General features: G+C 38.0%; 1 protein-coding gene across 1 annotated transcript in view; it reads left to right on the forward strand.

Moving 5' to 3' along the window:
• The window catches only part of POU6F2 (POU class 6 homeobox 2), a 320,325-nt gene that overhangs the window by 245,227 nt on the left and 47,474 nt on the right, over positions 1-27,624 (forward strand). Inside the window, exon 6 of the mRNA XM_075495605.1 lies at positions 15,549-15,695. Coding sequence (XP_075351720.1) covers positions 15,549-15,695 — 147 coding nt within the window. The remainder of the gene's footprint in view (positions 1-15,548; positions 15,696-27,624) is intronic.

A 27,624-nucleotide genomic window follows, 5' to 3' on the forward strand; every position in this document is an offset into this window, starting at 1 on the left:
TGATATGTTAGAATTAGTTATTTCTTTTATTAGCTCAGCAGTGCTTTGCTTCTGTAAATATAATTCAAGACCTGTAGTTTTCTTTATCCTTGGTGAGATTAATCTCTATATACATTTTTTTACTTGTGTTCTGCTTGGGTAATGGGAACATTCTGAAACGTATATATGACATATTTCTTGGTTTTTCTTTGATATAGCATATCACCTATATTAGGTGGTAGCCTATATTCTGCTGTTATTTGTTCATTAAAGTTTATGGAGCAATCCTGCATTTCATGTATTTTCTCTTACACATTTCTTGTACACAAACACACATGCACACACACTCAGAGTCATGGACTTCCAGGGCTCAGTCCTAAAGGCAACCAATTCAACTGTGATTGCTGTTTTGTTTCTTTCTTACATTCTTTTTTCTGAGTTTTCCTTCTATGCCCGTTGTCTTTTGTAATTTGGCTTCAAGGACATTTTTGGTACAGGTTTGGCAAATATGTTCCATGTACAACATTGCTGTGGAGTTCCTTTCTTTTTATTGCTGCATGTTTGTTCTGTAATACTGTAATTTGATTATTTGTCCATCTGTTTTTACTTTTAAGTTTCTGGATTTATAGTGTTAGGGCTTAACTCTTACCTTACTTACATTGGTGTAAGTGAAGAGCAGGCCTCCAGCTGTACTAGGTTTTTCCAAACTTTTACCCACTTTTGGAGGTAAAGGGTAGCTCAAGAATAATTGGATCACAAACATTTTTCCCCACTGCTTTATTACTACATATCCAAGCCAGGACATTTATAAAGAATAGCTAGTAAGCACTAGGCATAAATCCCAGCTCTGTGAGAAGAATCTTAACTTGAGATGCCCTTACAACATCATCTGTTGAGTTCCCCTGAGTAAAGCACCACCTCCAGTTTTGGTTCAGGCTAATTAATGTATTTTGAAGATTCAAAGGCACCCTGCACTCAGACTGCTCCATGGGATAGCTTGCAGTAGCATATGGTCTCTACTGACTGTACAACTTCTTTCCCCAAGCAAAGAAGAGGTAGCAGCAAGGAAGCAAAAATAGATCTTGGGTAGTAAGAATACCCTGAAGGGGAGGTGGGATTGCTAACATTTGAAAAAATATCTGCCCAGCAGTCACACACACATACACACACACACACAAAAAAAAAAAAAAAAAAAAAAAGAAAACAAATTAGGCCAATTGCAGCCATTCTTCCTGGGACAGGAGCTGTCCCCAAGACACTGCTGGTGATGTGGGGAGCTGGCTGCCACTGTGGCAGCTCCAACTGGAGGCAAAACCATCCGTGTCTCAGCAGTGACAGATGAGAGGCAGAACAAGAGCTCCCTAGTGCTGCCCACCGTATCATCAACCCTTTTTTTCCACAGCAGCCACTCGTACGGATGAGTGGAAGAGGCCTTGCATCCATGGCTACTCATCTCTGCCCACCAACCTGGAGGCCAGTTAATGCCAATCATAAATAAGGGGCCTGTAGTACTCTGTAGTACAGCTCTTGTGGCTTGACATACAATTTTTCCCCCTGATTTTATTATCTTTAACAGCTATATGATGAGGGTCATTTATACAAGTGAGTCATCTTTTCTGCATAATAAGATAGAGTGATAGGTCTAGAGCTCAAGTAAGCATTATATGAGTTACTGTAATTCATTTTAAAATAGAACTTGATAAAAACAAGGTGTCATATATGACATTTACTACAAGAGTGTGAATAAACAGAAAGCCAGAAGGAATGGTAGGATGCATCAGGGATTTCCCCACCACTACAGTGGCAAGTTGAGTAGTTGATTTATCTTATGAAAAGTGTCCAGAGCATTCATGATAAAATTAGTGTTTTCTAAAGAATATATGTGTTGTCAGATCACAATTTCAGAGAGGAGACAAGGCTTTCATTTATGCAGGGTCTTCTGATAATGTAAGCCAACAAAGTTGAACCAGTTAATTTATAAACAGCAGCAGATCCAGACATATATACTATGCCCTCCTGCATCTACCATTTCCTTGTGTAAAGTCAGCTTCCACTTTGAAACAGCCCCTTGTAGTTATTTTTACCATTTACGTGCTTCTTGGCTAAAGACCTACATTTTGTGAGCAGCTTTGCTAGTGACTTAGATGTTCATTCATTTCTGTACCTCAGAGGAATTTTCTGGGCCCATTAATATTACCTATATATATATTATGGCAGTGGCTTAAACATAAATACTAGATAAATACGTAAATCAGTAGGTACTGTGCAGTAAACAGGAAGAAATATTCCACATGCAGATTTACCCTGAAATAAGAAAATTGGTTTTAATTTGGATCTTGCCTTACTTTGGTGCATGTGCATATGTAATCCAGTCCTAATAGACTTTCAGGTGTATTATCTAAAGAGAAAACAAACAAACAGGATGGAAGAAAGGGAGTTTTATTATTCTCATTTTTCAGACAGGAAATTAAAGAAATGAAAATATATGGAAGAATTGGACCTCTAGTGAGATTTCTAGATCTCTACCCAGGGGCCCTAATCACAAGACTTCCTTCCTTCTCAAACATAATTATTACTATTTCCATCGCATATACTTTGGAAAGTTTTTCATGTTTCTACATGAAATACTAATTTTCTAACCCTGAACTTTCCTTTTAAGCAAAATCAATGAAAAGCTATTGTTGCTTTTACAGATGCCAGGGAGAATTATTACCATCATAGGCAACAATAAAAAAGATATTTTCACCCTCGGTAGATTGAATTACTGAGAAATAACCTTATAATTACTGTATAAAACACCCTGTTTTAACACTGTTTTTAATATCCATAAAGTTTCTGATTTATTTTTCACAAGCCAGCATCCATGAGCTAAATTCTGCTTTGCTCTAAACTGGTGCAATTATGCTGACCTCCATGGGACTCCACCTGTTACTTTGATGGCTGTTAAGAGGCACACTATTTTTGGGTGAATTTTAGTTAGGAACAAAGAGAGAGGTCTGATTTCACTGACGTTGATTTAAATAAGCAGCGTAATTTTCTTGAAATCAAAGGAAATATTTTAGACTTCTAACAGTGTATCAGGTAAATCTGCTTTAAATTAGGTCTTTGTCAGACCAGTGGGGAGGAGAAGCCGCCTGATATCGCCCAGTGTGGGATTCACCAGTGGAAATGTCAGGGAACCCTTGAGTTACAGTGAACTTGCCAAATGGACCCTTGTCCCTCGCTCCCCGCAGATCTTGGTTCAGATGCCTTAGCAACCTGCAATGCTCAGCTGGCTTATGGTCTTCAGGAGAGAGAAAGGAAGTTCCCCCACAGCACACTCACGTTTCTCTCTTGCAGCTACAACCAAAAAACTGTCTCCTGGACCCACGCAAAAGTAACAACTTCTGGTTTAGTTTAGGCTGTTGATCTTTTTTGCCTCTTCTAGCTGGCTGATGTTCACCAGGTCTTCTGCAGGTCAGAGTCCTTGTCTGTCTCTTTGAGGTGAAACTAAGAGGATTGTTACCTGCCTTCTGATTGCTGTTGTTGAAGGAGGAAACAATTCAACGCAGAATGACTGCACCCTCCTTTTGTGTTCAGTTAATACTTACTTAAAATTTGGCCACCCCTTTTCTGTTCATCTGTTTTCTTCTGGCATGGTAAGAAACCATGTGAGTGCCCTCTGTGAAATTTCTCTTTTCAAGGGGATATATTCAGCTTTTTTGGAAAGCAAAGAGCACATACCTCATATTTTATAGGGAGTATTTGCTTTATTGCATGCACAAGTAATATGAATGTGATAGGTGTAGTGAAAGAGTCCTGTCTTAATTGCACTCAAGCTGGGTTCATCACAGTTTGTTGGAGGTGCATTAGAACAACAGCATTGTCTGACTGGGTTGCCTGCAAAAACATTTTTGACCCTTGGCTTACCCCTTTTACTGAGAGAATTACCAGTAGCACCCACCAGTACCAGTGGCTGCAGAGGTCTGCAGACTGCACCCTTTCCAAAGGTGTATTTTGGCAAATAGTTAGGAACGTATATATGTTCCTCCCATCCCAAAATGGGTGAGATTAGGAAAAAGGCAGGTAAGAATGATTTCTTTGAAATGAAGTATTTTCACTCAATTTATAAAACACCCATCTGTGAGGGCGATCCATTTTACATTTCCTTTCAAGAAATCATTTTGGTCTGAACTAAATGTTTCATGTGACCTAAAATTTATTTCTTTTCCATTTTTTGTCATTCCAGGTCTGCCTGAACTGTGTTTTGTTATTGTTTGGGGGGTTTTTTTTGAAGGGGTGAGTAGGGTGTTTTGAGGGAATTTTTCAGTCTGCAAACAGAAAAATCCATTAGTTTCACAGCTGTAGGTGTAAATGTTTTGACTTCTGACTTCAATGGATAGCTTCTCTAGTTTACAGTGGCATACATGCAAAAAAAAAAAGGAAAAAAAATCAGGGCTTTGGTGAGAATATTTGATTTAAATAAAATATTAGTGTAATTAGCTAATTCTGGTATTTCAAATGAGAGTATAATTCCCCCCTTATTGCAGAATTGAAGCCTATAAGAAATTGAAGGGGCTGATTCTGACAGTAGTTACCTCTGTTTTAACCAATTGCAACTCTGCTGACCTCATTAAAATTACACCAGATTTATATCCTGGTGGAGAGGAATCAGGATCAGACCAAGAACTTGGAACTTGCATTATTTTTAGCACAAAAATCCCTTGTTTTGTAAAGCACAAGAATTGCTACAGGGCCCATAAATATTTTGTGAATCTGGTCAACAGATAAAAGTAGAAAATACTTAGAACATGAAGAAATTCATCTGTCTGTCTATTGACAGTGCCTTATGGAAGAACAAGAGTCTAGGTACAATAAGGTAATAATGAATTTAATGAAAAAGCTACAGACATTCAGGTTGTAAGCTGAGCTGCTGTTGAAAAAGATAGTACATATTTTTGCCCATATAGCAGAATTCCTTGGCTGAATGTCTATGAGTAGATTTCCATTGATAATAAATATGGAGGAAATTATTTATTGTAAATGATAATTAGACTTTCCCCAGGCTATGCATTCCGCCAGTAGCAGATACTGAATAATAACATAGGCATTATGTCTGACATTCTGCCTCCACACAAAAAGAAAAGGATGATAGGAGCTAAACCTTGCCGTGACTTTTGTTTAAAATACAGTAATATCAGCATAGGGGTAAATTAATATTTGCATGTGATTTTATGTAATGACATGTATAATGTGGAGTATAAGTCACACCCCATCTTTATCTGTGGAGTAGAAAAATCACAGTCACAAGAACATACTAATACAAACTCTCTTGAGTTTACCCAGGACTGCATTAGGACTTGCATGCGGGCTAACTTTAACCAGTCATTGCAGGATCTCAGCCTCAGATTTTAACCAATTTGGAATTGATCCTTGCAGCAAAAAAACCTCTTCAGTTTATACTTGCAGTCATCACTCACATTCAGCTAACAGCAGTTCTTCTGTTACCTCAAGCAATATGGAGCTATGCTTTTGTTATAAGAGGATCTCAGTTTCATATACCCTCTTGCCATCAATTTATAGTGACTAGCACAATGGCAATTGCAAAGGCCTCAGAAACAATACATTCCTAGCCTATATGTTTTTAATTATATTTCCAAGTTTCATTTGCTGTTGGCAATTTGACGTTATTTTGATTTTGCTGAGGTGAAATATATGAGTTTCAAATACAGCTTTGAAATTGATTAGGAATTAATATGGCAGCATTAGAGACACAGTAGATTTACTGCTGCTTTTGCAGCTCTGTGTGAACTCCCGTATGGAAAACCTGTTGTGACCAGATCCAGAGTGACATGAGCAAAGTGGCTGAGACTGGAGATAAGAGATCAGAGAAAAGGAATCAAATAGGTAAAAGCAGAAGGAGAGTCTATCATGGCAAAAAAACTTATACCCACCCCAAAAAAAACCCCAGGGAGGAGTCACAGGAAAGGTGGGACATGGCTGGCTTATGAAATTTAAAAAAAAATAAAATTAAAAAAAGCTTTCAAGGCAATCAGTAAATTTAAAATAACTGGTGAATGATCTGTACACCTCTCAGAAGAACATTAACAAAATTAAACTGGAATCACCTAGTTGATGCTGAGCTCAGCCCAGCCCCACGCAGTATGTGTAAGTATGCTCTGGCAGTGCTGCTTCTGGGGCAGGATTTGCAGCTCATTTTTAGGAGCAGGTTTCTTGCTGACACCAAATAAGATGGAAGTGCCTGGGAGGAGAGAGGGTTCTCTGTGGAAATGTTTCGTATGTGGCTGCATTACACTATTAACCCTTCCGCCTTTCCTCTTCTGTTGGAGCTGCACTGAGGGCACAATTTTGGCATGTTAAATACACAATTGTTACCAGTTTATATGTAGCTTTATGTACAGAGCAGGACTGCTGCTGAAAAAAGAGAATAGTGGGTGTACGTATATATAAACAGTGGCTTTAAAGTGCTGTAGTCAGTCCTGTGTTAGCTAGCGGCTTCTTATATGTTTACAGTCAAATTAAGCCTTCCAAAGGTGAATGCGGCAGGAGGTTGTTACCATCTGAGATGCAATATGCTCACATAGTGCTGGTGCAAAGAGGGGGAGCGCAGGCTCATAAGCGTTCATTGCTCTACCTTTAGAAAAGGAGCAGCAGCAGTAACCTCTCCATTGACACACAGACAGCAAACAGTTGAACAAAGTCACATTTCCAGTCCATCACTGGGCACTCACAACTGTACTAAAGTAATAAAATAGTGCCCCAAGGAAAATGTTAACAGTATGCTGCTTAGAGACCCCTAGCATCCTTTTTTGCATGCCCTCTCCCCTCACACAGACTTTCACTCAGGGTTCTTGTTTTAGTGGCTATCACTCACCCCTTATATTTATTTTATTAGAAATATGGGTTTGACTTCAAGGTTTTCAAACTAAATGCTTCTTTCAACTTTGTTCGCGCTTCTCAAATCTCACTTTGTATACTGAGATTTCAGCAAAACTCAAACGTCTAATTAAAAATCAGTGTCTCAACTGATTTGATATCTCAGATATTCTCCATGAAACCTGGAAAAGAGAGAGAACTTCTCAAACATATGGTATCACTTATGGTGTTTATGTCATTTTGACTTTTGGGCGAACTGACGTAACTGCAGAGGATTAAATCCTTCCAGCTTTCTAGATACCTGGATTCAGAACCAGATTTGGATTTTGGACTGACCTGTATCTTTGCCAGCAATCTTTCCACTGCACTCAGGAGTCATCTGTATCGTTCTTCAAGTTTGTATCAGATCGGTGCATCTAGTAAGGTCAAGTTTGGAGCTGAAAGCAGTGAAAAGAAAAATATTCCACATAGTTCCCGTTTTAGATCTGATCTTGCTCACGTTCAAGTCAATGAGACTTCAGTGTAAGCACTTAGCTTACATGGAAGCAGACCTATTTGGTGATGCTATTACATTACAAATAAATCAAAGTATCCAGATGTATTTCCAGCTTTGAAAATGAGGATCTTTGCAGAGCAACTGGCTTAGAATTTTTTAAAACACCTTATATATGTTCTCAGTCAGCAGTGTGTCCCTAAGTATTAAGTAGGATTTATTCTTCAAAGGGCAAAAGAGAAGGTTTGTACCTGAAAGTCTGATTTTTAACATGAATATTCAAATAAACAGTTCCAGGCATGTATACTAAGATTGCATATTGTACTGTAAAACAAGACTCTTTCAGAAATGTTTTCTCAAATACCCAACATGAACTCATATTATCGTGGTGTGACCTCACGTTGCATTTTTAACATTTATATATGCAAATTGTCATATTTACATGTGCACGTGCCATTCACACATTCAAATTAAAGGCAAATAAATGTTTTAGATTAAGGAGATTAATTTTGTGTGTCTCACGGTTGACACACTTTCTACAGAGGCTAGATCACTGAGACCCAAGTGCTGGGCTCTTATCCGAGAAGACAGATGGCAATTTCCTTTTGATAAGAGTTCATTTTTTTAGCAGCAAGGGAGCCCTGAAGTAACCATTTTTCTTGTGGGGAAAGCATCTTTCAGAAGCCAGATAAATCATTCTAAAATAGATAAACACAGGAACCGAGGAACTAATCAACCTGAAATGAGCTGAGTTGCAGCCCCTTTCAGAAAGTTTAGGAGATGCTCTTTGCTTTCATTCTTGCCACACATGGGAACTACTTCAGAAAATTAGAGAATTCAGATAATTTTTTCAGTACTCTTTCCTCTTTTATGAGCACCAATACAATTTATGATTAGTAGCAATGCAAAATTTCATCAAGTCAGATGAGGTAGTTTGTTTACAATATGTTTACATCATGCATAAAATAAACAGTTGTAGATATTTTAAAGACTGCCTAAACATAAAGATAACTAACCAGAATAAACCAAGATGGCTCTGTTTAATTAAAATCTGGAACAGTGTGTGCCAGCTTATATGGATCTGGAACATTTCATACTTGTAAGTTATAAATGTGGACAGCTGGGAACCCACAGGACTAGAGTCTGTGTGTAGTCGATAAGTGCTGACCTGCTGCTAAAGGAGTCAGTCAGCTACTCTTTGTCGTTATTTATATTTAAATATATTTGCTCTTCTTTTTCGTAAACGTATAAGACCCAGCCTCAGACATGCTGACACCTTTGATTTAGTTTATCTTGTAAGATTAGACCCAAACAGGATCCCTTTCCTCTGGTTTCCTTTCCTCTCTTTTCTATCCATCACTAATAGAGCAGAAATGAAAATGGCTAGGGTGGTTTCCACTCACTCCTTGCCTGTGCCCTGCTGTGTTCTTCATTATTCATTTCTCCAGTAGTTTGGTCCTAGAGATCTGGGAATTATGTCTGCTCTTTATTTGCTTTGCCATGGCTCTATTAAAAGTATGCCTTTTTTAATTTTGTAAATTGTTATCGTAGTTTTTTAGACTGGTTCCAATTTGACCAGCAGCACCTTATTTACAAAGATATTGTGAGAAATTTTCTGCAGCCTCCTCTATCCATGTCATATCAAGGCGTACATGAGCACTGCGTGCTTCTCATCACCTCAGGTCGCGTCGCTTTGCATTGAATCAAGTCATGTCGCATCAGTGATACCACTATCAGTACTTATTCCTGATAGAAAATTCAGCATAGATTTAGACAGCAAATAGCTTAGCCACAATAAATGTATATAATGAGCAGATTAAGTATCTGTGAGAACCAGATATTTTAAGTGTCCCTGGCAAGTCGGTGCTTTCAGATGCTCCAATATCCTTGTCTCTACATTGTATTCTGCACATAAATATCTGATATATGTGCATATACTAAAATGTCTGTCTAAGCAGCCTATTTGGAACCATTTGCAAATATAGACCTGTGCAATTTTGAAATGACCAGGCATTATTGGATGGGTCTGGATATTGTAACTACATTGTATAGTTTATAGGTTGATCGTATCCCAGCACTGTACAAATAACCAATGTTGACAGTTTGGTTTTTTTTTCATAATTTGGGATTTGCTTCAAACATTTGCCTGCTGGGGCATGTTTTCAGAGAGTTATGCATGATTAGGCTCTATGACAGCCATTTTATTAGACAATTTACCCTGTTGGTCATTTATAAAAGTTAAATGTTGTAATTATCCTATTACATAAACTGAAAAGAAGGGAGGGGAGGGCCAAAATTTAAAAAAGTCTCTCACGGATATCTAAAACATACAGGGTTTCCAAAATGTTTGATCACAGTACCTTTTTGGATAAAATTAACTTATTTTGGTTTATGTTACCTGTGTATTCTCTCTTGGCTTTCTTGGGATCTGCATGTTCACAGGTTTCTTGAAAATTTGATTTATTTTTTGCTGAAGACCCTAAAAAATAAATTAAACTGGCAGAGCTCAGGCAGCCATAGTTGAAAAATTTGGCTGCAAAATTCTATATAAACGCTAAGTGGTCTTCTTATTGTTGATTATTACAAACATTTACTTGGCACTCATCCCTGTGGTATCTAGGTGCTTTCCCGGGATTAAGTTGAAGCAGTCTTTCCAATCTCCTTTTTAAAATTCCTTCAGGGATTTTGAGATTTGATATAGGTCCAAGGGAGCTATCAGCTGGTACAAGGTATGTATGCATATTGAAGATAATTAGGAATATAAGCATTAATACTATGTAAAGAATTTGCCAGAAGAGCCACTAGGGACTTCCAGGGAACCTGTACTTCTATATCAATTTGTTTATGTTTAGAAACCAAGTATATGGGTATCTAGGTTGGAATGCTCTGCTTCTATGTCTTCAAGGTATTGAAGACACTTTCATATTGTTGTTTTTAGAGATAGTCTGCAGTTACTGAAATGGGGTGGTGTGTGGGTTAGCTTTGGCTAACAGCCAAGTGCCCACCCAGCCGCTCACTCACTGCCTCAGTGGGATGAGGGACAAAATAGGATACGGAAGGTCATGGGTCAAGATAGAGAGACTGCTTACCAATCACTGTCACAGGCAAAACAGACTCAACTTGGGGATAATTAACTTTATTGCCAATTAAAATAGATTCAGGTAGTGAGAAACAAAAAGACAAACATTAGAACAACGTCTTTCCTCTCTCCTCTCCCAGACTCAACTTCACTCCTTCACTCCTGACTCTACCCACCCCCAGTAGTGCAGGGGGCATGGGGGGCTATGGTCAGTCCAGAACAGTTCCTCTCTGCTGTTCCTGCCTCTTCATACTTTTCCCCTGCTGTTGCGTGTGCTCTCCACAGATCACAGTTCCTATCAGGAAATATCCATCCGCTCCAGTGTGGGGTCCTCCACGGGCTACAGTGGGGATACCTGCTCTGCTGTGGAGCACCTCCTCCTCCTTTCTCTGACCTTCGTGTTCCCTCTGTTATTTTCACTCTTTTTTTTCCCCCTTGTTCTCTGCAGCTCCCCTGCTACCAAAGCCTTGCCCTCTACACCCAATACAGATGATAATGCTGGTCACAGTAATGAAGAAGGTACCAGAATATCCTCAGAAGCCTGTGCTCAGTTTGGAACAGTCTTTTTCCCTTAAGGCCAAGTGACTGCTATGCAGAATCTGTCTCACGAGACACTGTGAAAAAATTGCAATAAAACCCACTAGATTTTAACATGTAATTCTCTCATAATCTAAACACAGATAAAATTCACATAGATTCTCAGTTAAAAATTCCTACAAAAGCAAATGCCATGCTAATAAAAATAGAATTTCTATGATCATTTTTCACATAGTCTGGATAGAAAAGAAAAATGTCATGTGTTTCTGATTAAGAGCCATTGCTGAATTCTTTTCAACTTTTAGAGTTATTTAAACCAAAGGATTTTTCTGTTTTCCCTTGAAAAGCATTGGTTTAGGAAAACACGCTCAGTAGCTGATCTAGTAGTGTGATGCTCCCTACAGAAGGGGTTGTCTGAGACCGTAAGAGATTGAGGATCTGTTGGTCCCTAATCAAATATACTGTTTTTCTATACTAATTTAATCTCTAGGAGCTATCCAGAACTGTGGGGGTTTTTTTAACAGCCTTTCTGAAAAATACCAATACTGTTTTGTAAAATGAAGTTGTGCCTGCTGTTAGTCCACAATATGTCCCTCCATTCTCTATTGCTGCATTCGGATAGCATATCTTGACTCTTAGCCTCTCCCACAAGTCCTTTAGAAAACACACAAGGTCTAACTTTATTCTTATATTGGCACTATATAAAGTGACCTTACCTTTCAGATTATAGGCCCATTTTCTTATATGATGCTCTGGCATGCTGAAATGTCTTGACATTTCATTAGTCAAACTATTTGGCTTTTTCTTTATATTTGTTGAATGAGTGATATTGTAATGAGTAAAACTGGCTCTTTGATTTCCAGACCAGAGGAATGAAAGTTCAGTAGGATATACTCTTTATAGAGAAAAGTAAAATTACTGTGTAGGCTATCAAATCCGATCTTGTATTCAACAGTTCATGAATGCTTGATCAGTTTCTCACAGCAAGTTCACTGACATACTGTTAGCTTTGGAAAAAAAGAGAGGAAGAGGGTGTTCTTCCAGAAGAAAAAAGTATTTGTGGCTCTCAAGAAAGCTGCTTGCAGCACTGACTCTACCACACTTTTCATAAAATTGTGCTTTTTGAAGACTGTTTCTTAACCCTAGAAACTCTCACTTCATATGTCACAGTTTTAGGATCTTGTAAGTAGTGCCTCTTTCATCCCGCATCATTTTACAGGTTAGTTTTATTTGTGTGAGTTCTGTTTGCTGCAGTGGAATGTCTCCTGCTTTACACTGAGTTAGAGCACAACAACTTTCATATGCTTTTCCTTTAAAAGTTCAGCTTTGGGAAGGCAGAAAAATGTACTGAAGCTACTCAGTTATTGCAAGATTCTTCCTCATAAAGTTTGCTTCCCCATATAATCACGTCATTAGCGGAAGCATCCTTTAGAGGTCTGGCCTGTCACTTTAAACTAAGATCACTATTACCTGCTGTTACGACTGGTGTTTTGAGTGGGAGCAGAAATTTAGGCGCTGGAATTGACAGCTCCAAAGGTCTCAGCCTTCCAAATTAAATCATTATTTAAATACAGAAACAAAATGGGAAGAACCCTTTGTGGGATCTGTCATGATATAGTCCTAATATTTCCAATAAGTGTTCTCAGGGATCCAACCTGCACTGAGAAATGGCATAAAACTCTCAAGTCAGAGATTTTATTTTTAAAATAAAAGCAAGATATAATGTGTTAGAAGTTACCTTGGTGTCCAGACATAATGAAATGAGGTGTATTTCTCCACTCCCAATTTGCACACGATATAAAAGGGGTCAATTTAACAGAGTGTAACTTGCAGTCAACAGCTACCCAATGCGCTTCAAAGAAAAATGCATCTTCTCACTTTTAATCAGACTTATGAATGGATAGGGATGTTTTTATATGCACTTGGAAGTCTCTTACCCTGCGAGTTGGCCCATTCACTGTGATTTTTCCTGGAACATGGTACTACCCAGGGTACCTATGCATATCATAGCCTCTGCCATCATTTTTAATAAGTAGCTTATCTCTGTGATGCAACTAAAAGCAATCCTGAGTGTCTCCAGGGTTTGTTGTAATTAAATTTTATTGTTGTATTTGAAAATGTACAGTTTTGAAAACTGAAGCAAGAAAAATGGAAAGGTGATTCTAGGAGGTGATAGTCTGATTTTTAGAAGGTTTTAACCCTTTGTAGTTTCCAGATTCACAAGCTTACTTATACTCCCCAAGTAACTGTTCCTATATGCAACTGAAGCCATAAACTATAGCAGCTAGTGTAGTTTACTAGCTGATGTCAGGTAACCATGCAAAGATTATAATTTAAACCTGCAGACAGATCTGTAGGATCATAGGTGCAGTAATTTGTGGGTGCCTAATAAGATGGTAGAAGGCCTTTTCTGAAAGTCTTACAGTTTTGTGGCTGCCCCTTTCTTCTCCAAGTATTTACAGCTACAAGGGAATTACTCCAAGTCCCAGTGCTGCCCATGAAGTGCTGTGGAGAAAGGCAGGGTTTACCAGCTTCTGATCGGGACAATAAAGAAATGTCACTGTTTTGAGCAGAAAAACTGACAAGTTTATCTATTCTGTTATCTGGCATTATACTGCTGTCTTCAGGCACCACCGCCCAAGTCACTGAGGAGTGCATGAAACTACATTTGGGCTCACACCTTGTGCAGTCAGCGGAATTGCTTCCACTCTGCATTCAGGGAGTGAGCTTTGCCTTGGTCATTGCACCCTTCTCCGCTCTCTTCACAGCTCATCAAGACTGCTAATCAAGCAGTCATTGCAGTTTCCCCCTTTGTGTTTTATTCCTGCTTGTTTTTCTTGCCATGGGATGCCGTGGACTGATTTTGGAGATTCATATAGCAATTTTTTCCAAATCAAAATATTTCCTCCAACAATGTAATCTTTTCGGTCCAGCATTGCTACTAATCTTTATTGAGTTATTTACTTTACAATTTCTAGAGGGATTGGACGTGCCCAAGGCGCCCCTTTAGGCAACACTTTATATCAAGGTTCCATTTATAAATAATTCATGAAGGGCTAATGAATGATTAATAGATGTTTTAATGTTTGACCAATCAATTGTTGTAGATTTCACAATGTCCAACAGACAAGTAGGTTTCTTATAAGCATAGATTATAACCATATCTGACATCTTCTACTGATGGGCTTCTAAACATCTATAACATACACACTACTCATATCTGTAACATGCTTAAAACATCTACTAATCACTGATTAATTATTTATAACCTATTTTGACGCAGAGCCTGTCTGTGGAGTACACCCCTTACTGGTGTCTGTGACTTTCCATTTCTATGGGATTGATAATTTACTCATCATCTAAGGATTTAGAACTCCCACTAATTTCAGCTCAAACATTAAATTTTTCTGAGTTAGCTTCAGCATTTCCACCTCAGCCGAAGAAAAAATGTCTTTGCTGTCCCCAGACTTTTTCCCCCCTCAAACTTCTGGCTACTTTACCCTGCTAACGTGCATTTTGCAAGCTCTGCCAACATGCAATGATTCTTAGGGGGCAAACCCACTCTAAAATACATTTTCAACCTGTTGAACTAAGTTTGTTTGATTGTTCTCAGGACAGCTGTCCCAGTGATGATGGTTCCCAGCATTTTTTTTTTTTTTTTTTTTACTGTCATTCCTGTGTGCTTGGTTCAAAAATTGTCCATTCTCAGAAAAGGATGAGAAAATATAAACTTCACAATAATCCAGTGAACAAGCCATCTCCCAGAGGACATTTGATTCTGACAGAGAAACACACATTTTGTATGTTTGATAAACCCAAGTGTTGATAGGAGTGTTCCTCTGTGGGATTCCCATAGTTTCCTAAGGTGAAAGCCATGACTGTGCTCTATGCTTTATATGGAGCACCCAGGTAGAACTGACTGAAGTGGGCAGTACGCTCACTTCCTGAAAATTTGAGAGTCCTGCAATTAATCATTTGCAGCTGAGAAGCAGTAAGTTGCTTAGTATCATATTTTGCAAATGAATTTTGAATTTTTAGTTGATTTTTACTGAACTTAATCACAGGGTTGAGTCTTGTGCTGTGATTTATCTAGATGTTGAGACCAATTCTTTAATGATATAAATTAAAAGGATCTGCAGGTTTTTCTCATTTCTGGGGTCATTAGTAAAATAGTCTCTGTTCTGAATATCCCCAAGTAAATACCCCACTCTCATTCAAATCAAATGCTAATCTTTCACTGATTGCTGTTTACAGCAGGATTAGGCTGCTACACCTGCAGCATTAGCACATTGAACCTAAAGAAACACCTCAAGCATAACTCAAAAAAAAAGAAAGAGAATAAAGGGTAAAAAAGAGAGTTTTATTCTTCAGTATTAACATGGAATTTCCTTTAGCTTTTTTAAAACCATTCATTGTCAAAGACACCAAAGCCTCAGAAATAAGAACCTCTCAAAACTGCTCAAGCTCTTGGAGTAGACAGTTATTTACCTACATTAGCACAATCACTTTTATGTTATCCAGTTAGCACTCTGTGTTTCTGTGTTTATTGGGGGTTTTACCATGATTTTTTCTTTCTTTTTTCAGCTGGTTAATAATCCGCTAGCAAGTCAAGCAGCAGCGGCTGCAGCAGCAGCAGCCATGGGCTCAATAGCAAGCTCCCAGGCCTTTGGCAATGCCCTCTCCAGTCTTCAGGGGGTCACAGGTCAACTCGTCACTAATGCACAAGGACAGGTGAGTACAAGATGGAGCAAACAGTGAATTCTGATGGCAGGCTGTTCTTGGGACAAAAATGAGTTCCGCTTGTATGACAGCAATTTAAAAGTGCACATATTGAAGATGAATAAATATTGATTTGCCAGACAAGGTAAGAAATGGAAAGTCTGAGAACTGGGAGGAAGTTAGGAGCTGTTAGAAAGTGTTTTCAAGCCAGGAAAGGCTTAGGGTTTGTTTTATTTTAATTCAACCTTTTGAAAAGATCACAATAGTGCAATAATATGGTATTTTAAAAGTCCAGCAACCCTCTGATTCTTTACAAACACACCAGCTGTCTTCTTCCACTTATATATGCCTAATAACAGACAACTATATTAAAGTGCTACTGTACTATTAAGTCTACACTTTTTTGCAAATGGTAGCATTTCTGTATTACTTAATTTCTAAAAAGGTATTAAATGTTTTAAGTAAAGGAATACAACTTAAATTGTAAATTATCTGGGATGGATTTAACTGGGTGGCTTACTCATTTGCTGATTAACTAAGTTAAGCAATTTGCAATGAATCTGCCAGTCTGTAATGCTAATTTGGGAGAAGCTTTTGCTTTGAAGAAAGTTTTCCAAACAGAAACTTGAAAATGTTTATGGTGTATCTAAGAGGGATATTGTGCATTATCTGCCTTTGGGAGCTGTTTATTTGCTGTAAACTATTTCAGTTTCAGTCTTAGTATGATGCAGAAAGATGTGCATCTGAATCCATATATATATAAATAATTCCATTGATGCAGCATGCTTAAGTAGCTTTCAGATTGTGGCCACTGTCATTCTTTATTGCATTTACTAGGACTAAAATTAACACAACTACTTGTTTCACATAAAGTCACTGCAGCAAATCTGTCAATGTAACTTATGACTGGACCTGGTAACTTGGTAATTGAATGTAATTTGAATGTCATTATTCTAAATGCTACAAATTGGGCATACAGTGATATCCCCACATACAGTGCTTATGTGGATGTTAGACCCTGGTAAACATTTATTGAAATGATGCAGCTTGGATGATATGTGAATCTGAAGTTTAGTTTCTACTCTTACTGTTTACTATGGGGAAAAAAAAAAAAACATGAAGAGCAGGTTTTTTCCTGGTAATTTTCTATCACTGTGTTATTTAACTGGAACAGGGGTGACATTTTTTATTTTGGCCCATTAAAAAATAAAAGAAAACACTCTATAGAGGCCCCCCTCTTTTTTTAACGTAACACATAAACAAAGATGCATCCTGAGCTCCACTATCACCATCCAAGTCCCAGGAAAAAAAAATGCTGACCTTGTTATATTTACTGGGTGGGTGCAGAATTGTTCCATCACTACCCCGAGGGTTGAACGATGGAGCTTGTCAAAGTGAGGCCTTATCTAATGAATCATCTTATCGCAGGTGCACACCACACATATTAAAGGAGGATTGTATGAACAATGTGCCCTCTACAATAACCTTTCAATGTCTACTTTAACCCTTGTTTCAATCCCTTTTCATCAAAGGATCATTTTATGCAGCCAGCTTTAAATGGAGGCTCTCAAAAGCCTATTAAGATTTCTGGAGGGATGGGGTATTGGTTTGGAAGAAAAGTTGGTTATAATACCTATAACTCATAGTCAGATCAGCTCCAACCTAGAAGCCTGCTTGTTTCTATCTGTGCTCCAGAAATGGTTCACAATCGCCATTCACATGAGGCACTTGGCACCAAAGATGTTCGTTGTAAGAGCTGAAGATATAAACCCAGAGTAGTTTTTCAATAGTTTTCCCTTTACATGTTCTCCACAGAAAACATAAATGAAGTTTGGCCATTCATTGTATGTTTAAAAAAAATACTACTGTGAAGATATCACTGAATGAAACTATAGGTTCCCTCAGGCTGAGTCTTGTTTATTCCACACATAATGTAAAGTCCAATAGTTCCACAGGTTGCAGAGAAAGAGGAGAGAAAAGAAGAATCTTCCCTATTGTTGGATAAAATTACAGAATCTATCTGCTTGCCTAGCTCTTTTAAATAAGGGCTGTCTTTTTATTACTTGTTTTTACAAATGTTCCTTGGTTTGTAATCAGTACTGCAGACCTTGCCACAATATAGATAAATATTGATAGTAAGTGTGTTATAACACCCATTTTTATAATATTCAGCATAAACCCATATTGCTTAGAGCACACTGCTAAAGCTATCTGTCTACAGAACAAGACTATTTGGTGTAATTAAACTACATTCCAGAAATTAAATTACATTCCCTGCAAATTAATAAAATTATAGCAACTAAACAAGAACTGAGAGGTATGTTTATTCAAAATTGGGAGCATAAGTGAATAATAATTTGGAATACTCCATTTCTGAATGATCTGCTTGGACTCACTAAGGAGCCAGATTTCCATCATATGTTAAGAATCTGCCCTTTGAAAATTGCCCCTTTCAAAGAATCACAAGTGTGACACCCAAAATTCACTCCTGCAAATATAAGGCTGGATGACTTACCAGAGTGTTTATATGTGCAATCTTTGTAATTATACACTGCTTCTGTTATAGAAATTTAGGGTTTGTAAATGTCCATCTGTCTAGCTAAATATATGGTGATCAGTAATCCCTGGAGACATTAAGCTATAGGTCAAACCCAAGATCCTATGGCAAATTTAGGGAAATGGTCTTTTAAATGACATATGGCATGGCCTTAATTCCCAATAGTCTAGGAGTTCTTACAATCACAGTGACAAAATTATATATATTAACAAACATTTATATAACATGTTTGTTATTAATTTGATTATTGAATTCACAATTATGGTATGATGATTTTTTTTTTCCTTTGGATGGCAATATGAACTGTAATACCAGTGCTCCCCAAGACCACTGTAGCAAAGAGATCTAATCCATTGGAATAGTATGATTAGATCCCCTGATTAATTTGTTATAGTACAGGTAGAGGGCTCTAAATCAAATTTTCATTTTCAGAGGCATATTATGAAGAGCTATTGGCCCATGTAACGCTGCTTACATTCTGTTTGCCCTCAGCACTTTCCAGGAAGCGTTTGCAGGACTGGGCTTTCGTATCTTAAATTTAAAGACCAGGGTAGTGGAATTGCTAGATTCCACCCTGTCAGTAGATACACTGATTTCAAAGAGAAGCTGTCTACCCACTCAGCTTCAGCCTGCCCTTACAGTAGGATCCTAGTGCCATTGCTGTACATGGATTCTTCAGAGATGTAACAACCAGAGACATTTCTCTTTTTTGCTGTTATTGCAAATGAAAGAAAATATTAGGCGTTTTGAGTGGGTTTTACTATGTCTATTAAGTACATGAAATGTGTATTTTGGCTATTTTCTTAATCTTTGTAAGGAAATGAACCACAGAAATATGGAAGCAAGGTTGATGCTTCTGATTTTGTAAGTTCTACCTGCAAGGCAGCTTCCTACTTGGCTAAAACATAGTGCTTAATTGTCATCAGCTGCATTCGTGTAAGTTCCTTGACTTCAACAGGATCAAATACATTTTAACTATGGGTGCTGAGTAAGTTTAGTTTCCTTTTTGGAAAGGTCAGAGTTGTCTAATAGGAGAAAAATACATCCTAATTCAGCAATTGCAAAATAACGTTTTTACCATAAAGAGTAAAAAAAGTAGCATAGTAAGAGTTGGCATTATGAACTGTCTTGTGGTTAAAGAGGGCAATACATTCTATTTCCTGGTAGGCTAATAGGAAAATCTAAGTAAGCATGGTGTAATTGTACAGTACATACTTTCATTGAACAGTGAATTTAATGGGGATAGCATCAGTATAATCTAAGAATGCCCTTGGAGGAGCTCGGGCTTCATTGTGCCTATGCCTTGCTCTTTAGATGTGAAAACCTTCTGTATATGAAAAACCTTGAGCACAGCTCCACCCTAGCAATTAACAAAAATAACTAATTTTTGAGAGTTGTAGTCCACAAGTAGCTCGGGAAACTAAACAGAGAGAGAGGCATTGTTGATCCAATTAGATAATAGGAGTACTTTGGTTCTCATTATTCTGATGAGAGGGTACACATTTGCTCTTTAAGCTTCTTGATGGTAAATGGTGCTAATGAGGCCTGATGGATTCCCTGCTCCTAACAAGCCTTTCAGCAGTGCGAGTGATTACAATGGAGATAGATTTGATGGGATGCGTTCCCTTTTGTAGTGTCTCAGCTGCTGACACTCTGCGACATAATCAGGTCACAGAGCCGGTCACAGCCATCAGCAAAAGCCATAGCTCTATCCCTCATTATTAAAGTGCATTATTCAGTTCCAGGCCTTCACAATACTGCCAAAGGCCTTTTTTTGTCTTCTTTTTTGTTAAGCATCAGTTCTCAAATACAAGGGTTAATAGAATCATCAGCTAAAGAACTAGTAAATTAAAGAAATGGAAATAAAGCGCTCCCTTTCAAATTCGTTGAAGGATCACAATTAAATAAGCAGGGAATTTCTCGTCACCACACACTGTACAGTACAATGTAATATGTCATGTGCAATAAAAACAGGGAATAGGATTTTAAAAAATAGCATTGTCCTCATTGTGGACTGGCTTGGAAAGTGCTGAAGTATCTTTCATTCAGAAGGGAATTTCTGTCCTCCCAACTATTACATATGTACATGGAGCTACTATTATTTTCACCATTTTCTGTAACTACTTTTTTCTGGCGTGGTAAGAATTACTTGCAAACTGAGTTTATAATTTTAAGTGTAGCAGCTGTCTTGTCTTAGTTAAAGTGGCCGAGGCCACGACCTGGAAAATATATGATAGGCCACTGTGATAGGACCACTCCATTCTCATAGACAAGGCCATTGCCTTCTTTTGGAGGGTGAGCTAATTACAAAATGGTGTGGAAAAATGTGATTGTAGCATTTTCTTTCTATTCTGATGATACTCAGTTGAGGCTATCTCCCCTCCAAGAGAAAATACACTTTTTAAGTCTAAGGTAGGCTTTAATGCAGTTTATTTAAACAAGTGAGAAAAAAATGAGTGGGGAGCCAAATTTAATTATTTATTATTTAATTATTTATAAACTTTTTGTTTCAATTTCATTTCAGGTGATTATGAGCAGGTTTCAGCTAAAGAGGAATAAGATATTTTAATACTGAAATATATACCTTTACAGGGATTTACACTGTTTCAGTTAACTCGCTGAAGTACATATTCAGTGACAATAGTATAATTTTGTGTATAGATACAACCAGAGGGACTAATACATTGCTTTTTTTTACCGTCTTGTTCAACTCCACAATTGTTCCTCCCTTTTTTTGCTGGTAGAGTGCGCTATGATGACCAAATGAGTATGTATACATAAAGTTGCTTATAAAACTTTCAGTTCTCTTGAACCATAGATGCAAAAATCTCTTGACAGCTACAGGTCAAAGTACAAAGGTAGCATTGTCAAATTAGTAGTCATCTCCAAGAAGATACGTAGAGACTGGCATATGATGTGGGGTTTTTTTTACACTAACCATTAAAATTGGCAGCTATCAATGGGAATGCAAAGTGGGCCTCCTGATGAGACTTGAAAGGAGGATGTTGGTCGTTTGTTGGGTTTTTTGTTTTGTTTTGGTTTTTTAACTCTCCCAGAAGTTCTAGGAGGCTCAAAGCCATCTAATGTGTAGCACTCCTCAAAGTCCTTCCGCGTATGTGCAATTCATACTGTTCTCCAGGTGTATGATGTCCATTAGCCTTTTCTAACAATTGTTATCATTGCTACATCTGTTTCAGCTATGCAGCTCTAATACATGCTAACCACTAATGTTTTAGCCCTCACAACATCTAACAGTGTTCACAAAAATCTAAACAATAATTGTTTTAATAGTGACTACTAAAAATGTCTTCTCAGGGCTAAGATTGACAGAAATCTGGGTTGGTGGTATGAGAATGGTATACATTAAGGAAATTTCATGACAAGCCTGAGATAATAAGGGACGCATTTTGAGGGAGAGGCTAGATGGAGGGATTGTACAATCAAATAATACTAGCATTTAAGAATATTCCTTGGAAAACCCTTTGCCAGGAGAATCTATTTTGACAGACCTTCATATTAATATATTGAATTTCTGCTGGGTGGAGTCTCACTCTCTGTTCCCCCTCTCAAAGTTTCACTGGGCTGAAAACATGTATTTCTGCTGTTTGCAGGAAGAAAAGGGCACATATTATGAGAAAAGGTCAGTAGTAAGGGAAGATTTTTTTTCCATAGGTTTCCTCTCCCCACAGCTAAACATCGAGGAGGCTATTTGTTTAATTACCTCCCATGTGATTTTGAATCAAAAGACAAGTAATTCTTTTAACATACTTTTGCTGACTGTGTCTTTATTTTACTGTACCATTTATCTGACGTCAATTTTAGCCACGGTGGCATAAATGTAAAAATGTATAGACCAAACTCTCAGGTCATGCAAATTGTTAGTTTCATTGAAATGGACAGGGCAGAGAGTGAGGCTAATTATACCTAAACAAGACCCGCCTAGTCTGTTCTGTCTATTTTAGGCAGTGATCACTGATAAATTTTGGATATCCACAACTGTGAACAATTGTGAAATCCATATCCACATTTTTTAAAACAGTGGTGAAATTTAAAACAGTTACCATCTGCAACATGGAAAAGTGATATTCCATTATCCCCTTATAATAACAAGAAGTTCAGAACCACTGTGGTGCCACCATATTTAACGGAGGGAATCTAACTTTCTCACAGGATAAAAAAAAGGGTCAGGGTAAAAAAGATTCAGAAATTAATAATCCAAAGAACCAACCATTGCAAAAATGTTGCAAAAGTGCTGTATGACCAACTCACAACCTGCTTGTACGAAGAGGCTGGCTTTAAAGTAGACACCACCACTTTACTCCAAAGCTCCAGGAAAATGAGTAGTAGGAAGGAGTACTTCAAGACTATGTGATGAGCTGAAGTCAAACCTCTAGTAGAGGAGACTCTAATATTCCCAAAAAACTACCAGGACAAGAGCGGGTATGTTAAATAATATTTGTTGCAAATAGGAACTGCAAGGGGAACACTGTTATTTGAGAAAAGTGTGGAACTTTTCCTTACTGCAAAACACATAATGGAGCCATACTGGATTACAACTGAAGTCTCCAATCAGATACCAAGGAAAGGACAATTGTGTATTTAAAGCTCTTTTAGCTTGAAAATGATCAGTAGCTATCCAGAAAGGCCTCCAAAACTTATTTCATCTAGCTTGCAACAAATCTTACTTTGAGCTTCACACTTCAGATTTGTAGCCTCTTGCCTGGATCTCTGCCAAGGTACTCTATCTCTGGCGTAGATTTTTTCAGAGGTGCCTAAGTCTTACTTTCAAAAGCAACTTAAATACCTGTAAGAGCCTGAGTTTCCTTCAGTCAGTATTACAAGTCTTAGTGCTTGAAGGCATGTCTATGCACTGTAATAGAGCATTGCAAGGAAACTCCAAGAGACAGTACATTTATATGTCTCAGACAGTGCCATACTAGCACAGATCCCAGAAGCCAAAAACCTTGGTAGTATGCTGTTATGGCTGTACTAATTAATTCTGCTTCTCAACAAGGTGACATAGGATCTAGTTCATTAGTTACTAGCTCTGAGGTCTTAGTAGCATGCTCTATTATGTGGAGTAAATATACTTTGAAGAGAGCCTTAAAAGCCTGAAGCATTTAGGTACTTTTGAAAATTATATTCACTAATCTAAATTAATTATTTCCAGTCAGAAATACAGGACATGCCTGTCCTTTTGTCATTGCTTTCTTAATTACTTTTGCATGGAGGAGAAAACCGAACTAACTGCTAGTTCAGCTTACCTATCATTTTCATGAAAGCTAACTAGTAACTAAAAGTAGCACCTACCACTCCTATAATCTGTTCATTTTAGCATTGTGATGTGGTTATAAGCATGGCAAATTTTCATTGTTATCACCAGTGACACACATCACAGTCAATGAAATCTTTGTGCTCTATGGAGGAAATCTATCTGCTCTTACACTGCTCTCATCATCATATCTTATCACCTTCCAGTAACGCATTAAGAAACATGACTAGTGACTGTCACAAGTTGGTCTTCCTCCCAGGCAAAGCTTGTAGAACAAAGTCGTGTGTTTGATAAGGGCATTTGGCTTTGTCTGTCTTTGTTAGGAATTTTTTTGTTTGTTTCACTTTCCTTTTAAAGTTTTGTTTTCATCTGTATTTAAAAATCTTTATGGAGGGGTTTCTTAGCGATGCATATTGCTCATATTTGCATTAGAGGAAGGCAGATAACAGGAATGTACTTGGCTTTTGCAGCAGAATGTGGTCAAGCCAGAGGTGATAAACCCGGGAATGTTCCTCAGCTACTGTTGGAATTCGTTCCAAGTCCTTGACCTTCCCCTGAAAATAAACTCCGCTGTACACAGAGAAGGTTTGATCATTATTATCCTGGAAGACTGAATTTGGCAGTTTTAGCTTTCATCCAAGAGCATTAGGTGGCCATTTAGATTCCTGGGAACCAGACCACAGAACTTGAAGGCAAAGGCAGAAATTCTTCTAAGTTCATTGAAAAGTCTTTAAGATGACATAAACAAAGCAGTAGACAGAGTTGATGCATGTAGATGGTGCCAAGAAATGTGCTTTCTATATTACTGATGTTTCCCAAGCAGTGTAAGTGTCATACTCGGGAATATTGCATCACTGCATGCCTTCGGGAGTCAAAAAAGTTAAGAACAATTTGAGGCCACTTCATCGTCCAACCAGAGATGATGAAAATCGTGCTGTATGAGAAATTCATATTAGAGTGGAATCTAAGACTATTCTTAATTTGGGATTTCTCCTTTGACTGTCCAAAGCTTCTTATGAGGGAATGCTCTGCACGTTGGAGTATAGGAAGGCTGTAGGTAAGCAGAGGAAATAGGGGACCAAATCTGAGAGTTTGTTTGAGTTATCTTTCCAGATGTGGCTCATCATTTCTGAAAAAGAAAACAGATTATAGTTCTTTGTGTAACATGGTGCGTAGTTTTATTTAGATTTTATCTAATTTATCCTGTATATATATATATTTTTTTTTTCCCAGTGTCAGAATTTTGCTTTCTGCTGAACGGGCGTTGGTATCAGAAAAAAGAAAAGCAAGAAGGGCTATTTGGGCAAAGGAGAAAAAAGCCAGATCACTCTGTCAAAAGTGGAAGTTAATGTCAAATGATAAATATTTAAGGTCCTGGACTCACTGGTAAAGCACTACTGTTGTTTTGGGAAGGTTTGGAATTTCTTAGAAGTTATAAGTCTTCATGCACGAATGAAGGCCATTGGCTTTCCTGCTGGGCTGCAGTCTTGCCATCTGTATGTGTAATGTCTTGGAGATACAGGTGAGGAGAGGAAATTTGGGGCTGCCCTCTTTGCAGTGAAGTCAGTATTCGTTTCGAAATCTGAAAGGATGAGAAGTCCAGATATTTTAGCAATATCTTGTGAAGATTTTTGAAAATGAAAAAATATGGCTTCCCCAAGCAGTCTTCACATAAAAAGGAGAAAATCGCAGAAGTACGTGATTGACTCATTTGATAGTGAGCCAGCAACTGAGTTGTATTCATGCAGTGTTCATAGTGATAACCAGCCAAATGCAGACCCATAGGCTTCTACATGTGGACCCACAAGCTTCCAAGTAGCACACTGAACAGGAGTTGTCCTGTAAGAGGAAGGATTCTCTGTCTTCTGCTTTGAATCTAGAGTATTGCAAAGAATTGTGCGATATCTTTTCCTATGTGTTACATCTGTGAACAGTGGCAGGGAAAGTTCAAGCAGAAAAAATCACAGTCCTAACCATGAATGGACACTCAATCTATTTTTCTAAAAGTATATCTCAGTTTGTCATTTTTCTTCAGATACTGGCAGTGTTAGACTTCAACGTGTATGTATGCAAATGGCCCAGATATCAAAAAGGAAGGACTTTGAAATATCTATGCCAATGTTATTAAATATATATGATTTTTAAAGTACCTTTTTCACTTAAACTTCCTTCTTTGCACATTAATTAAATATTATCTCTAGGATAAGTATCTCTCACAGAAGATTAATGTATTATTGTCACATAATAATGGAAGAGAATGACAGAATCTCTTTCGTTAAGCACAAAAAAGAATGTATTAATATAAAGAAAACACTCATAGCCCTTGAGCAATTCTGTCTCTGCTTTATAGAGAACCTTTCCTAGTCTACCCTCATGTCTAGCTTCATGCTAGAGATTCAAGGAAGCAATACATATATCCTGCCAGTTTAAAAATCAATCCACCTTTCAGGAGATAATTTAATATCAAGACATGATGTACCCAATATCCAAATATACATTCATTTTCATGTTTGACGCATCAAATACTCTGACATAGCCAAGTTTCAAAATAAATGGTTTGTTTTAGAGGTTGGATATGTCATATTAGCATCCACCCAGCAGATAGAGAAATAGATCAGAGAGTGATCAGGACATCAGGGAGACAGTTTAGAGGGAGATGAGAGAGGCCAGGCACATCTTGTAATGTTAAAAAAAGCTAGCTAGCAAGAAAAAAATTGTATAAATAGGTCATTGCAGCCCAACTGAAAAAAAGTTTAATTTTAACTTGTTTGTCATCATCTCCAGGGACCAATCCACTCCCTTTGTTGCAGGCTGTGCATTAAGCTGAGATATGTCTTATTTGATAGCACAGATAGACAGACAGCCTCAAAGTGAAAGGACAGTATCAGGCTCATGCAGTGCACTAGCTTTGAGGGGGAATCAGCACCATTTGCCATGCTAAATTTCCCTCTTCTTTCCTTCTCAATTCTTTTTATTAGCCTTAGCTTGTTATCACCTGTCCTGGTTTTGCTCTTTTGGTTCCCTCCATAAATGGAAGCATAAAACCATGTGGAAACAAGAGTACGGATGAACAGATACCTGGTGCCAATGTCAGTGGCAGATCCCCAGACATCCCAAGGTATCCAGTTCCCTTGTTCCTGTTCTACTTCCCCTATCTCTACCATTTTTGTTTCCTGACAACAGCTCTTTGCCACACGCTGCATCTGGGATTCAGTTAATTAAACATAGGTCTTTAATCCCATTTTAGATATTGTACAATACTCCATTAGATCTCCCATGGCCAATCCAGAAAAATGCTCTTCTCTCTAAGTCTTATTGCCATATCCTGACAAAATCCTAAAACATTTCAAATAGAGTAGATGTCTACATTTTTTTTTCAGCTGAATTGTCCCCCACTTATGTGAATACATGCATGTGTGTACATATACACATACACAGCTGAGCATATGCTTACCTGGACCTTCGTGCTCATCTCCTCAGGAAAGATACAAGTACCCACAGGCACCCCAAATTACAAATATTTTAACTACCTCCTTGAGCCACGCTTCTGTCTCTGGGATCTGTTGAACCTTTATTCTGGTTACAAATTAAAATAAACTAAACCTTTTCATCTTGGCATGGAAGATGCTGTGCTGCTCTCTTTTACCTCAAATCTGTCTCTAGTGTAATGCTAGAAGTGTCTAATCATGACTGTATGCAGGTCATAATTGTCTGCAATCTGTTAACTGGGCTAAAACTAGGCCTGTATTTTTCTAAGGGTTCGATTCCTCACCAAGATGTAAATGTTAGTGAATGACTGCAAAGTGGGAGTTACAGGATACTGTGTGTTAACACTCTATCCTTTCACTAGGAGGAGGTACCATGTAGACTGGTACTATTGGCAGCTCTGCACAAGAGGCCAGAGTGAAGTATTTAAAAGGTCAAGAAAATTGAGGTTTGTTAGCAGAACTGTGTGGGAAAGAATTCCCAACCCCTGCCCACAGGATGGCACGGTCTGCCCGTTTCTTGACACGTCTCTCATGTTGATGAACATCACCTCCACAGCCCCCTCCAAAGTGTTGAGAGGTGACTTCCATTTTTGTTTAAATCACATCTTCTGGGATCTGCACTAT

Source organism: Mycteria americana, chromosome 2 (assembly GCF_035582795.1).
Source record: "Mycteria americana isolate JAX WOST 10 ecotype Jacksonville Zoo and Gardens chromosome 2, USCA_MyAme_1.0, whole genome shotgun sequence".
NCBI lineage: Eukaryota > Metazoa > Chordata > Aves > Ciconiiformes > Ciconiidae > Mycteria > Mycteria americana.